This window comes from Mercenaria mercenaria, unplaced genomic scaffold (genome assembly GCF_021730395.1).
Source record: "Mercenaria mercenaria strain notata unplaced genomic scaffold, MADL_Memer_1 contig_4747, whole genome shotgun sequence".
Taxonomy (NCBI): Eukaryota; Metazoa; Mollusca; class Bivalvia; order Venerida; family Veneridae; genus Mercenaria; species Mercenaria mercenaria.
In genome coordinates, this window is record NW_026462999.1 from 43583 (window position 1) to 59589 (window position 16007).

General features: G+C 34.7%; 1 protein-coding gene across 1 annotated transcript; it reads right to left on the reverse strand.

The window, feature by feature from the left end:
* Positions 1-1025: 1025 nt before the first annotated feature.
* LOC128554139 (uncharacterized) lies at positions 1026-12732 on the reverse strand. Its single transcript, XM_053535387.1, has 7 exons — positions 12194-12732; positions 5252-5416; positions 4516-4669; positions 4105-4205; positions 3573-3704; positions 3081-3272; positions 1026-2485 (listed from the first exon to the last, which is right to left on the reverse strand). The coding sequence occupies exons 1-7, from the start codon at positions 12710-12712 to the stop codon at positions 1874-1876; spliced, it is 1875 nt and encodes a 624-aa protein (XP_053391362.1). The 5' UTR covers positions 12713-12732; the 3' UTR covers positions 1026-1873.
* Positions 12733-16007: the final 3275 nt, after the last annotated feature.

Sequence of the window (16007 nt, forward strand, 5' to 3'; positions counted from 1 at the left end):
TGTGCCATGTGCTAAGGCCAAGGTCACAGGCACCCAAGATAACTTTCTTTTTTGTTGGTACATGAAATTACTTCCCGGTTCCGTTTTATATGATAAAGTACAATACAGGTGTTTTATATCAGTTTTCCTACTGATTTAAAAATGAAAGATGGATGCTCCCCGAAACAGAAAAGGGGGGGGGGGGTGGAATTCAAAAACAGGGTCATATAGAGTTATGGTTCTTAGTTACTGCACTTCCTCTCAAAGACCTAAATACATGTGTTAAGTATAAGGTCAATCCTTTATATAGTTTTAAAGTTATTCTCTGGACAATCTTTTATACATCAGGGAGATCATAAAAATAGGGTGATCTCGAGTTATTGTTCATAGGAAATGTACTCCCTACTCAATGTGTTCTATAAGAACTTAGAGTTTGAAGAGTTAAGGAGACATGCTCTAGAGAAACTTTTTAACACAAAGGGAGGTAATTAAAAATGAGGCCAGCTAGTTTTGGTTCTTAGTTACTGCAATTCCTCTCACTGACCTCTATAAATGTGTAAAGTGTTAAGTCAATCATTTATATACTTATAAATTTTCATACATAAAGGGAGATAATTAAAAAAACAGGCTAAGGTAGAGTTATTGTTCTTTGACACTGCACTCCTTCTCACTTATTTCTATCAATATGTAAAGTATTAAGTCGACTTACAACTAGACTGATAATAAATATATTTCTACATTTTCCCCTTTTTTGTCTAATTCCATTTCATAGAGACAAAAGTCATGGGTCTATTTTAGAGATTTTCACAGAGGAATGATGTTGAAATTATTGGACATAGGATATAGACTGGTTTAGTTCATTACATTCAATCATAAATGTGTAAAAAGATATATCATAGTCTAGGAGCTAGTGTAAGTATTAGATAATCCGTTATATAGATTTCAAGTTATGCTCTGGACAAGCTTTTTACACGCAAGGGGAGATAATTCAAAAATGGGGTCAGCTTTTGTTCCTTAATTACTTCATGTAATAATGCAACAAAACAAACAACAATAAATTTATTTGCAAATCGAGATATGCATATAATAATAAAGGTAACAGTTACCAAATTCACTGAACATCAAGAGCTAAACATAGCATAAAATAATAATCAAAAGATCCTAAATCAAGAAACAAACTCGATATCGTACTTTTCACAGGACACATAAAAACTATGTTGTTTTGACACATCATATAGGTATACATATGCTGTGTGCCCGCCCGCTTAGCTCAGTAGGGAGAGCGTTGGTCTACGGATCGCGGGTTCGCGAGTTCGATCCCCGGGCAGGGCGTATGTTCTCCGTGACGATTTGATAAAAGACATTGTGTCTGAAATCATTCGTCCTCCACCTCTGATAATTCATGTGGGGAAATTGGCAGTTACTTGCGGAGAACAGGTTTGTACTGGTACAGAATCCAGGAACACTGGTTAAGTTAACTGCCCGCCGTTACATGACTGAAATACTGTTGAAAAACGGCGTTAAACCCAAAACAAACAAACAAACAAACATATGCTGTGGGTCCAAACCTTGACATATTTGATGCAAGAAACTTATCAAGTTGCAAATGGTTTATGACTCCATTTCAAGAAATGATCTATACACGTAATGACACAATGAAGGTGCACATGATTTGCTGCCAATAGCATGATATTTGACGTTGAATCCAGCAAAAACAAAACCTTAGAGTGCGGCATATATTATTAGGCAGATACAGGAACAAAAATCACATATTTAGTTTGCATTATACAATACATGGATTCAGGACGGTTAAATATATTTTATATACTGGTCCCCATAGAATACATCACTGAAAGAAAAAAACAGTGGTGCAAGACATCAACGATAGCAGAATCTATAGCTCATTGTCAATTAGTTCAGCAATTCTTGCTCGAATGGGGTTGTAACACTTTGCGTTTCCACCTACCAGACTACCAGCACCACATTCAAATATTTGCCATTTTGTTCTTGCACGAACAACCGAGCACATGATGACAGCTTGTGAACTTAAAGCATGCCCAAATGTGGTTTCACACAAGTTAACATTTTCGCTGGATGCTTCATAAAATTTCAATGAAGGGTTTCTGAACTCGGACAGGTTTGGTGACCTCCATGAACTAAGCGTGAAATACAGATGAGTTATATTCCCAGGTACACTTTTCAAATGAACATGGATCGTCTGATGTCCAGTCTTTGCTCCGGGACCAGTAAGAGTTTTCTCTGAGTGTTTGATCGAATTACTTAGATAGTATTTATTTGAAGAATGTGTCCAGTCGATGACCTGAACAAACTCATCCTTTTCGAAGGCCATGCAGGTAGCATCGAGGAAATCCGGATTCACAGTGGGGAATTCCCAAGACAGGTCAAACACCACGTGGTCCAAGTGTTCCGGAATACAGTATAGTGGCATAATCAAGGAAATATTTGAATTACTGGAAATGTTGTAGTCAGACAACTTGGCATCAGTCTACAAAGTGAAACAAGCTAATTAAAATAAATTATTTCATGGTTTCAGAGGTTTATTGAAAGGTAATGGAGAATTATATTCAAAACTGTAACTGTGTTAAACATACGGATTATCATTTTTATAATTTTCACTGTAACGGAACTACACTTAAACGGGAAAAAATGTTATAAATAAGCGGAAATTCGTTCCAAAAGATAAATCATTAATGGTGTAAAAGTATATAAATACCTATAGTGGATTAAAACGTAATAAGAATCGTAAAAATCTAAAGAAAAGTATTTAGTATCTGCCAAATTAACATTGTGAAGTCATTAATAAAGATGCGTGTCACGTTGTGCAAATGAAATTGTATACATGTGTAATTTGGTAAAAGTCATTAAGAAGTCACGATTTGGTTTGATTTGTACATAAGATAGAAATATATTTCATCAAGTGTACATCAGTAGCAATAACTGTACGAGTGGCAAAGCCATGAGAGAAATGGTTTCATCTGGTGTTCATTACTAGGCTTATACAGATTTTAACAAAATATAATTTAATAAATTATTCCTCTGCAAACAAATAAGTTTAAAATACACCATATAAACAATTATACCTTCAAATTTGTGTCATTGTATATCAATCGCTGTTCTTCTACTCTCACACCTAGTTTTTCACTAATTTCCTTTTTCAGATCACCAATTCGCATATATGATCGGAATGGAAACCATTCTGTGTCACCGTTGATAGTGGATACACTGATCAAATCGCCGCCAGGTTTTAGCAATTTTGTACGTTGTTCCAATACCTATGGGAATACAGTACCAATGTTAATATCAATAAATATTTATGTGCATGTACCTTAGTTTAGTTCTGAGACGTTGCAAACAGACCGAAAAACAACATAACTGTTAGGTATTCTAATATAATCCTTGATGGTCATGTTTTACTAAACATTTCACGATGATTTTATCCTTATGGAATTGATATGTAAAAATCAGCTTTGCCGTTTAAAGAATTATGTATTCTTATTTGTTTATATCCAAATATATGTAAAAGTAAATGTAAAACAACCTTGGGCACACAGAATAAACTGTCACTACTGTACCTTACTGTAGTCTACGAAAAGCCTATCAAGTTTAGCCTGGAAAAACTGAACCATTTGGCAATCTGAGTCGATATTGACGTTGCAAGTTTCATCTGGACAAGTTCCTTCCTCTGTAATATGCTTTACAACACACTAAAGTTTTAATATAGAAATGTATATCGTTATTTTTCCAGCATTATTACATACCAAGTTTCTCATTCGTGTGGCATATAATTGTAGCATCATTTTGTGACGGGTGATCTTTTATGATATATAAAAACTGAAAATATCTTTTAGATAAGATTATTCATTAGCAAGTGTACAGCTTACACCAAACCGTCTACAATTTAGACGCATTTACACCTACGTGAACGTTTATATAACTTAAAACGACTCTTGTAGCATCCCGACCGTACACAGAAATGCAAACAAAATGTCTGAATTAAACCGGATTTCAGCTATTACGTATAGATCAAAGTATATTTATGTAATATCAAACCACAATGTATAACAAAGAAAGTTAATAATTATGATTATTTTCAGAACAGTTTACCCTGAGACATTCAAGCAGTGCATGTTCACAATCTTCACTAGCAGTGGTTGATGGAAATTCATTCGGTGGCTTCACAGTATTACACATTGGACAAGACATACCTAAATAGCAAAAAGAAAGACACACATACTCATCAGTATCATCAATATTACTAAATCGTATATTGGTGTTCCCTAGAATAACCTTTATGTGTTTACTTAAACGAACAAGCCACCACTGGATTAAAGAAATATAATTCATGTGAGTAACGGTGTAACATATTTACATTATGTACTAACACATAATGTCATTATCAATGGCAAGTATCGAACAAGGTATGGCAATATGCATAAACATGTACTGTTACTTTTGTCATTTTGGGGGTTCATGTAATAATATGGATGAATGTAAAGAACAAAGAAAATGTAATACCATTATCAGTTTGGTCATCGCTGTCGGGCTCGGAATCGAAATCAGATTTGTCTTGCATTGTAGTCTCCGCTCGTGTATCTGTACACATCGGTGTTGATGCCGATGGCTTTGGTTGGACAAACGATGATGGAAGAACTGTGGGCACAGTTATTTCCTGTTGATAAAATAACTTTGAAACCAAATCATATGACTGTTCATGTTTAATGTTTTAAGCAACCTTTTAAATACTGATCAGGTGAAACAAACTTGAAGTCAATTTACACAAGCGCTGGAAAAAATATGTGGATGGCTGAACTAAACTTGCATCATTATTATTCAGCAAGGCGGGACACAATTAAATAATATGGTCAGTAATTCGGTCAGTACATCAGTATAAACTTTAAGGCGGAGCAAATTGAAATTGTTCTGAATACAGTCAAAAAGATTGCAGTAAGAAACTATTTCTCATGCCATATATTGATATTCCAATTCTAATACAAAACGTTGTTCTTAAATACCTTTAGACCTGTAGCAGAGCAGCAAAAATGCAACTGAACATGTCACGTTTTGGTGTTATTAAGTTTTACAGAGTTTTTTTTTCTATTAGTATATTTTCCACTATACTCAGTGGAGACATTATTCTCGGTATAACTACTAGTATACGGTGCTGACGTTGCATCACTTATAAACTTTATGCTGTAACACTATGCTCTAACTCTATTTGTATAGCGAGGAGGATTAATTAAAACTTTCATACCATTCCTAGTCCAGCTTCTCTATAGCAGATAGACATTAACACTTCTTCTATCTTCTTAATGTCATTCAGGGACACATGATGTCCAAATGTTGCCGACGCTATCTTCTGGTAGAACGAATCTGCATAGGTTCTGTTCAGGCATTGCACTGCGTTTATTTTTACATTCTGTAACATAGTTTACAACAAACATTATTGATACTTTGAATAAAATGCATTGTTTCAATGCAATTTCTATAAGTAAGTATAAAATCCAAAGGGATTAATGATATCAATTAATAATAAGCCACTCTAGTCTATACAACGTTTCGGCTTTATTCGCCTTTATCAAGTATATATGTTCCGAGATGTGTCGTAACTGTAGGGATAACGCATGCTTTTTCGTGTTGTAACATCTGCATAATCCTGAGGGATTGGTTTGTGCCTGGTAGGGCGAGGGTACCAACGTATCCAGAGGGATTCTGAAAATATTATAACATGAAATGAACATGCGCTAACGCTATTCTAGCATAAAACACGTAAAAAACTAATAAATAAATACATTTTTCCCACAACGTCACTAAATTTCCATAAAATGCGCGGGAAATTCTGAGTTGTTTTTACACGTTGACGTCATTTTCTTTTGAACTATCCGTTTAGGGGCCGTTGTGTATGTAGGGATAATACACGTTTTTTTGTGTATTAACGTCTGCAGAAGCCCGCGGGATTGTTTGTGACCGAGACCGGAGGTCGAGGTCACAAACATATCCCAAGGGCTTCTGCAGGCGTTAATACACAAAACAAACGTGTATTGTCGCTATTCTTGCATAAAAAAACATTACACGACGACTAAATGCATTGTTTTCATATGTGATGACTTGACGATTCCGGTACATTTTTTATTTACCATTCTTGTTGTTCTTGGAAACGGACAACATGTTTTAAATATCCATAACCGGGGCACACATAACAACAACACTACTAAAAGCGTGATTTGAAGGTTTTTGAGCATCTTATTTTTATTTTTAGTTATTACAAACGTTACATTACACATAATTTTGCATATAACTTAAAAATTTGATAAACAGGAACACAATTATTTTAAGAATAACAACTTTACATTCGAATTATTTTGAGTACGAACAAACAGAGTACGGATGAGTACGAAGCTAGTGACTAGCTTTCGAGATTTATTATATGACTTCTGCGAACAATCAGGTAAAAACAAACCGACGGATACTAACAAAAATCATTAATATAATACCTAAAAACGGGCAATAGCACAAGTTACACGCGATACTTATTTATTCGCAGTTATTTACAATAACTGAACAGACGCTTTGTAAAGGGAGTAAACTCTAAGAGAAGCTAGTGCGTATATTGATGGGGGCAATACGTTTGGGGTTGGATAATGATACAGCTAAACATACTATGGATTACATTGTATCTATAATGCTACAAGAAGAGGTTATTATGGAAGAAACAAGATATAGATGCCAAATATCAGTCTGCGCAGAAATACACATACGTCCCTGGCAAAGCATTTCAAAAATAAAAATCATGTATTAACAGCACGTGAATTGCCTTGTTTGCACACGATTTTTCTCCCGTTTATACATGGGCGGATCCAGTGAAAAAAGTAGTTTTTATGCAAGAATACACGTTTACGCTTTGCCATGGAACACTCATATATAAAAAGGTGTTTTAACAGCATGTGAGCGCGAGAATCTCGCTGTTAACACACGTTTTCTCTCCTGTTAAAACACGCCCGAATAGTGACAAGAACAGCAGTTTTATGCTAGAATGTAGGGATAACGCATGTTTTTTCGTGTTATAACATCTGCAGATCCCCGATGGATTGGTTGGTGCCCGAGCCCGGTAGGGCGAGGGTACCAACGTTCCCTCGAGGGATTCTGCAGATGTTACAACACGAAATGAACATGTGTTAACGATATTCTAGCATAAAACTCGTAAAACACTAATAAACGAATAAATTATCCCTCAACGTCATTAAATTTCCATGAAACGCGCGGGAATATCTGCGCTGTTTTTCACTTTGACGTCATTTCCATTTGAATTATACGTTTTGGGGCCGTAATGCGTTTACACTTTGCCACGGAGCGCGCATATATAAAAGGTGTTTAACAGCACGTGAGCGCGAGAATCTTTCTGTTAACACACGTTTTCTCTCGTGTTAAAACACCCCCGAAAAGTGACAAGAACAGCAGGTTTATGCTAGAATATCACATTTCGACCATGTTCATAGCTTTATCAATAATAATAATAACACGGATATGACGTTACGTTACTATAGCGTAAAACAAAATATTAACGCGCCAAATAGACGTTGACGAACAAGAACACAGATAATTAATAAAACAGTGATGTGTGAGAAGTTATTATTATTATTGATAAAGCAATGAAAATGGTCGAAATGTGGTATTTACGACACATCTCAGAACATTTATACTTGATAAAGGTGAATAAAGCCGAAACGTTGCATAGAATATCTAGTTGTCTATTATTCAGCAATTTCTATAGCTAAACACAGTATTATTTAAGAAATAATAAATCTGTTCCTGTATTTTATCAGTTAATAAAATATGGGCAGGAGTTTGGATGCGTAATAATTAAATCACGAGTGCGTAGCACGTGTGATTTAATTATTCGCATCCAAACGACTGCCCATGTTTTATTAATTGATAAAATTATTGGAACATATTTATTATTTCAATTCTAACAACGCAAATAATTCGCATTTTACAGTACTACATTTTCAGCGTAATACGTCATTCGGGTCATATGCTGTTACAATTTACCCCCTATGGTTAGAAAGTGTTGCATAGCCAATGGAACGTATAGATATTTGTTTCTTTTTTATTAAAATTTTGAGAAGTATTCATAAATTAGTAATCTAACAGCTCGCAAACTAATTATGAACAGAATCATCAAATTAGGCGAGTTGACCCTGTGTTACGAGTGACGAGCTTAACTTTTATATGACGTCACATCATTATGACGTCATACTTTATGTCATACATTTATGACGTCACCGCTGAATCATTATTGAGCTAATTGAATTCGCTGGTAGAGATCAGAACGTGTTTTACGGACCTACACATAAGTCAGTATGACTTTTTATTATATTTATGTTTTTGAAATGCTGTTTTCAACCGTTTGGCCCTGAAATAATTCGTATGTAATGGAACTGAAGTAGAATCTCTTATGTTACAATCATAGGGGGGTGAAATGTAACAGCCAACCATATTTTATCGTAGATTCATGTATAGGCGATTTCGCTATATGTTTATACAGCAATTGCTGCGGATCGTGTTAGAATTAGAATTACTACTACAATTACTGGAAGTAGACCTACGTGGTCAAATGGTTATGGTCACTGGCGTCAGACCAGAAAGAAAATACTACAGTAACTGTACATATGAGAACCATGGTCGTGAACGGTAAAATTTACCAGCCCATTTCAAAAAAAGCATTTCTCACCAAAAAGGCACAGTTCGGTAAATGGGTACTATGCATAAACAAGTGGTATTATAAATTGATTTATCTTCCATCGTGCACCAGTCACATTGTCAGAGATACTGTGCATAATGCTTTCGTCAACGTTACAGAAGAAAAAACTTGGATGAACTTCCCTAATGTAAAATTCCAGCCTAGATAACAAAATTATTCTGATTGGCTGATATGGAAATGTATGTTAATCGTCGTTTAACTACACTACAGTAGCCTACACGCGAACGCTATATATGCAACATAAATGTGCACTGTGAATTAAATAAACATTTGTTTGTTTCAGTGTAAGAATGAAATATCATTCACGAGTGAACACCAGATGCAATATTTTCACGAGTGGCATAGCCACGAGCGAAAATGTAAGGTATGATGTTCATGAGTGGAAGATATTTTAATCTTAGATTTCTACATGTAAAATACCGAGGCAGAATTTTCGGGAAAGAGTGTTGCTTATGTGTGCCTAGGAGCAAACTGGAATTTTACAAGTCAATATTATTTTGTGAAATTGTTTTCTTCATTCTGTATTTATAAAGTATGTAGCATTGTGGCATCTTTTAACGTGGGGATTCATTCAACTTAGAAATTCTACAAGACAAAATGGTGAACATTAAGGCCATTTTCAGATACTGAATTCTGAGCAAATCAGATTGACACGCGTATCCCACTAGCCTGGATAATTGGTGTACATGTAGGGCTGGGATTCAGGGGTACGAGTACTGCCCGAGAAATTTTGAAATTGTACAATATCGACGAAGCTGTGCACTTTAAGCCATATCAGACAATAATCTGAGCGAATAAGGTTGATATTTTAAAATTACTCGCCTTCACGATTGGAGTTAAAGCAGAGACTGAGGTTATGCTCCGGGGAAAAAATAAAATTTTAACACGAAAAAAATGATGCATTTTAAGCCATTTCTGACAAAATATCTGAGCAAATCAAACTGAAATGTACACTCTACTCGCCTGCATAATTGGAATACAAGTGTAGATGGGTATTCGGGGTCCTCCTGGAGAAATTTTGAAATTATACAAGACAAAACGGTGCATTTTATGCCATTTATGACAGAAAATCTGAGCAAAGCTGAAATATACATACAACCAGCCTGCATAATAAAAGAAAGGTAGAGAGTTCGGGGTCTTACCCGAGAAAATTTGAAATTATACAAAAAGAAACAAAATGAAAACACAAGGATTAATAATGAGATGGGTGTTCAGGTTCCTTCCGGTGAAATTTTGAAATTATATAAGCTAAAACTGAAAAAAATATTAGCAAATCAGGTTGAAATGTACATACTACTCGCCTGCATATTTGGAGTACTAGTAGAGATTGGGCTTTGGGTGTCCTCCCCTAGAAATTTTAGAAACTATGTCAGAGATTTATTCAGTGAATGTTTTCAAATGCAAATGCAAAAAAAACCTGTTTGATTCACTGTGTTATGAGTATAAATTCTTCATATTAAGATTAATGTCTACAAGTGATCATTAAAGTACTAAAAAGTAGCTAAAGCAACAACTATGGTTCGCTCGTCAAACTACTATATTATATCAATTTTTATAAAGTTCCAGCTATTGCTGTTTTAAAGTACAAACAAAACCATTACTGAGTAACCCATCCATATATCAGTCTGAAACATTACATCAATATTTGTTGTTAATTTCAATTATAAATTTCAATGCTATGTTATTTTCATTGCATAATTACTTGAAAAAGTAATTCTGAATGTTTAAGTAATAGTTATCAGAAATGATATATATTTACATATTGAGATACTTTACAACGCAGTTAACAAACCTATACATTTTTGAAAAGGTCTTTCAATTTTTTAGCAGGCAAAATACAGAAGGTGTTCAAGATTCGCTTAAAATACATATCCATTTACACTTTATTACTTTAAAAGAAAATAATAACCCTTTTCTAGAAGGTTATGTAAATTGTAATGAACAAACTTGAATATATATTGAGTTTGACTACATGTAAAATTGCAAAATTTTGTCATTTTGGCCTGAGAAAAATATCGAATAAAGGCACATCCTTTTACTTGCATATATTCACATAGATATTTAGAACATAATTATGACAAAATTATTGACTTTATTGTTACCACTTAGTCATCTTTTATTTTTATGAAAATTTGCATGTAAAATTTTGAGTAAAATGGCCGCCATTGTGGCGATGCCTTAATTTATAATGCCTCTGTATTGTTTCTAGTAAGAAAACTAGCATTTATTTATTGAACAACGAGGTATTTATGCTATAATTGAATACATGAGACATACTTGCAATTTCCAGGTGAACTAGAGTTGTATTTCGATTTAAGGCTTAGAATTAGGCTTTCAGAAACAAAAATCAAACAACACCAAATCATAGAAAGAAAGAGTTGTTTGACATGAAAATTGAATAGCATGTAAAACATGTATATTACATTACGAAACAAGTGCCAGTATACTGATATAAACATTGAATTCCGGAAAAGGACTGCCTAAAGGGGCCCAACTTCCGGACAATCAAACGCCTTTAAAAACTCAGCATTTACAAAGAACTGTTACACATGTTCGTTTTGATGCATTTGCAATAGCGTGCGAGTGGTGAAATTTCACATAACGGGGTGGAACACAGTTTTCAGCAATTGTTTATCTTTATTTCTTTACAAATGGCATTTATTTTCAAAAGGAGACAACTTTTCCGAATATTTTAAGTACAAATGGCATTTATTTTCAAAGGGAGACAACTTCTTCCGAATATTTTAGAATGTTTCTCATTGCAGAGTTGGTGCAACCGTTCTGCGCAGGCGCGGAATTATTATCCATTGGAGCGCACGTCAAAATTACTCATTTTTTTGCATGTTCGCACGCATTTATAGTATCAAATGCATAATATACTGACTAGAGGTTAGGGTTAGTATCACCATGGTTACAAAATAGATACATTTAAGATGTTTTCTTTCAAATTTAGTTAATCCGGTATATACCGGAGTCTGTAATATATCACAGGTGCACCAACTCTGTATTTAGTCACAGCCAATATTTTATGTATCAGTCGAGAAAAAGTTTTCTCCCTTTGAAAATGAATGCCATTTGTAAAGAAATAAAGATAAACAATTGCTGAAAACTGTGTTCCACTTTGTTATGTGAATTTTCACTACTCGCACGCTATTGCAAATGCACCAAAACAAACATGTGTAACAGTTCTTTGAAAATGGTGAGTTTTTAAAGGTGTTTGACTGTCCGGAAGTGGGGCCCTTTAGGCAGTCCTTTTCCGGAATTCAATGTTTATATCAGTATACTGACACTTGTTTCGTAAGGTAATATACATGTTTTACATGTTGTGCAATTTTCATGTTAAACAACTATTTCTTTCTATGATTTGATGTTGTTTGATTTTTGTTTCTCAAAGCCTAATTCTAAACCTTTAAAAACAAAATTGAAATGCAATACCATATCACGTAGTAACACTGTTTCTCTGTTCCAGTCAATTCGTTGCTTGTTGAGAAAGTAGTTACGCTCATGAGGTCTACAATCGCCAATCATCACAAGAACTCTGTTTGAGTCTGGTCGCCAGTTCATTCGGTTTCGGGTGTATTGCAATGCCAGTTCGTATGCCTCATCATAATTCCCAGCGGAACCTCCTCCAGTGCCACGAGCAGAGTCAACAAAGCGACACAGTCTCTCAACATCGTCTGTCAAGTTCTCAAATTTAATGATATAAGTATGATCCGTATCATAATCCCCGTGTGCGATTACTCCCATCCGAATACCTGGTATGTCCGATTTAAGTTTTCGCATCATTTCTCGCATTTTAAGTCGCACGGAGCCGATACAACTAGACATAGATCCCGTTGTGTCAAACGACAAAACAATATCAAACTTTTCAACAACGCTGGCCATGCTTAGATTATGTAAATGAACTACACTACAGTATATAGGAGTTAAAATAGAAACTGATATCTTTATCATAACGTAAATATCTATTTTCAGAAAACAGCCGAGTACACATTTTTCAAGGTTACAAGTGTACACGAGTTTACCGTATTCAATTTAGGCCAAACGATTAAATGTCGCGTGAAACAGAAGTAGGTTAACTATATAAAGATAAATATGCCACAAGGTAGCTTTTTTCATATAGTGTAAGTACTGATTATGTTTTAATTTTTCCTTTAAGTGACATGTCAAAAACAAATTAGTAATACTATTTTGGCACAAGAAACAAATTTGAAGACCATCGAAGCGTACGATTTCCATGAATTAAATATGAATATCGACTTTCGTTTTCCAAATATGGTAAGACGCTAATATTTGTAACTGTTTATTAACAGTAACGCGTTCAAATATCAATTAAATAGAAAGATCTATACATCGGGTAATAAGAATAATGTGGTGTTTTCGCTTTAATAGTCAAATTCTCAATCTAGCGTTTATGAGTCAAATTGTTACAGATGTTATTACAAAAGATTGTTATATAATAATAATAATAATAATAATAATAATAATAATGACGACTTTATTTAAAGAGGCAACACAATTTGTTAACTCTCACCCATGAGCTTTTTATATGATACTAAAATAGGCGAAATGCACGAAATTGTATATAGTTTTGATTGCATGTCCCAAGACAAACACCCACCATCGCTCCTTCAAATTTTTGCTCTGATTAATACAAGCTTCCCACAAAAAACATGATTGTAGATATACAAATGACAATAACATAGTACTCGATATATAAAGAGTCACACACTTTATAACTAAACATATTTTGCTATTAATTCACATATTTCTGGCATCAGACTGATTCCGACTCCTATGTTTTTTTTCTGTAATATTTTTCATATATAAGTTTTCTTCATTATCAGTGGAAGTACCTCCAGCAAGTAGTTTCAGTATTGTAATTTTATTGGCCCTGACCCAAACAAAGAATACCCAATGACGTATGTTGATTAATTATTGTACACAAAATATCGGTTAAAAGCTCGAATTAGAGTGCATGGTCATACAGTGTGCTTTACCGATATTTGATTTTCAGAAAATAGCACGCGCTTGGCAAGTGTTCATATTATGACGGATGGGGACAGTCTTTGTTATATTGGATTAAGAAAATAAAGCATTTCAATGTAAGGTAAATGTATTTCAAGTTCTTGATCTGCATCATTTTTTAATATATATATATATAACATTTCTATTTTCGTATGTTGCTTTTATAAACATATATTATTAATTTTTCTATTTTCGGAAAACTCCAATCATTGCTACGCCCTCTGAAAAGCAAACTGTATGTATTCTGCCAATTCCTTCCGTCCGGAAAGTTCTATCACTTTTTCTGTCGTCGGTCGTCGCCCGTTGCTCCGCACGTTCGGACGGAATAAAAAAAATACATGCGGCCCATTTAAAGTTCTTGGGTTGGTGTAGGGGGCGTTGGGGAGCTGGAATTTAAATTGTTCTCGCTTTCTGTGGAAGTCCGAATATTTTTTATTTCCGAACTTGAAGGTCAGAAATTTTTTTGAGAGTAAACCAAACATTTTTTTTTCATTCTATTGGTCCGTCTTGTAGATTAGGTCTGTCCGGGCGGATGAATGGATGGATGGATGGTTGGGCGGATGGATGGATGGAATAATGAGTCTCATGTTAACCATTTTGTTCATTCAATATCTGGACAACTTCAAGTATTTACCTAGGACATTGAAACTTCACAGGTATGTTGGTCTTGATGTGTACATGACCTCTATTGATTTCAGGATCACTGGGTCAAAGGTCAAGTTCACAGTGACCTGAACATTTGAAAATGGTTTCTGCACGATATCTTGACAAGTATTTCACCTAGGACCTTGAAACTTCAAAAATATGTTGGTCCTGATGTGTACATGAATCCTATCGATTTCATGGTCACTGGACCAAAGGTCAAGGTCACAGGGACCTGAATATGTTAATCCTTTTGTTCACTCAATATCTGGACAAGTATTTTACATAGGACCTTGAAACTTCATAGGTATGTTGGTCTTGATGTTTATATGACCCCTATTGATTTCAGGGTCACTGGGTCAAAGGTCAAGGTCATAGGCACCTGCACATTAAAAATAGTTTCTGCTCAATATCTGGACAAGTGTTTCACCTAGGACCTTGAAACTTCAAAAATATGTTGGTCCTGATGTGTACATGAATCCTATCGATTTCATGGTCACTGGACCAAAGGTCAAGGTCACAGGGACCTGAACATGTTAACCCTTTTGTTCACTCAATATTTGGACAAGTATTTCACATAGGACCTTGAAACTTCATACCTATGTAGATCTTGATGTGTGCATGACCCCTATAGATTTCAGGGTCACCGGATCAAAGGTCAAGGTCACAGTGACCTGAACATTGAAAATGGTTTCTGCTCAATATCTGGACAATTATTTCACCTGTGACCTTGAAACTTCATAGGTATGTTGGTTTTAATGTGTACATGACTTCTATAGATTTTGGGGTCACTTGGTTAAAGGTCAAGGTCACAGGGACCTGAACATTGAAAATGGTTTCCACTCAATATCTGGACAATTATTTCATCTAGGACCTTGAAACTTCATAGGTGGGTTGGTCTTGATGTGCACCTGACCCCCATTTATTTCAGAGTCAAAGGTCAAGGTCACAGGGATATAAACATTGAAAATGTTGTGTTTTTTTTACTTTTATTTTTTTACACCAATTTATTTCTTTAATTTCATTTTCTGCCTGTCCATTTCTTTTTTTTCCATTTTTCCTTCAATAGTGCTTATTAATTTGGGGTTTATTTATTGTATGCCATTATTAGAACTTTAACTCATTAATACCTAATTCGGAAAACCCAGACAAAACGCCGTCAGGCAGTAGCTGCTTGTTAGTTATTGATCTACTTCTGTTATTAAAAAACTAAGAAGCTTGATAAAGATATACATTCTTCTGTAATTCCGTATTAAGGACACATCACGGCTGAGATAGTTTAGCATTATTGCAATACACAATTGGTATCAAAATTGTGTTTCCAATACATGTGCTCATTAGATAAATCCTCAATATCCATGTGAAAATAAGGGATGTGTTTTGTATGATTGCAACACTGTGATTTGCTCTAATTAGTGACAAGTGACAGAAACAATAGGAATTCGTATATAACTTGGATAGACATAACGACAGTTAGGTAACAATATATTCTTATATTGTTTTTATTCATGAGTTGTAAGCTACAATATAGAATACCCATTTTTAAGAAAATCAAACTGGAAGTTAGAAACAACAGAAA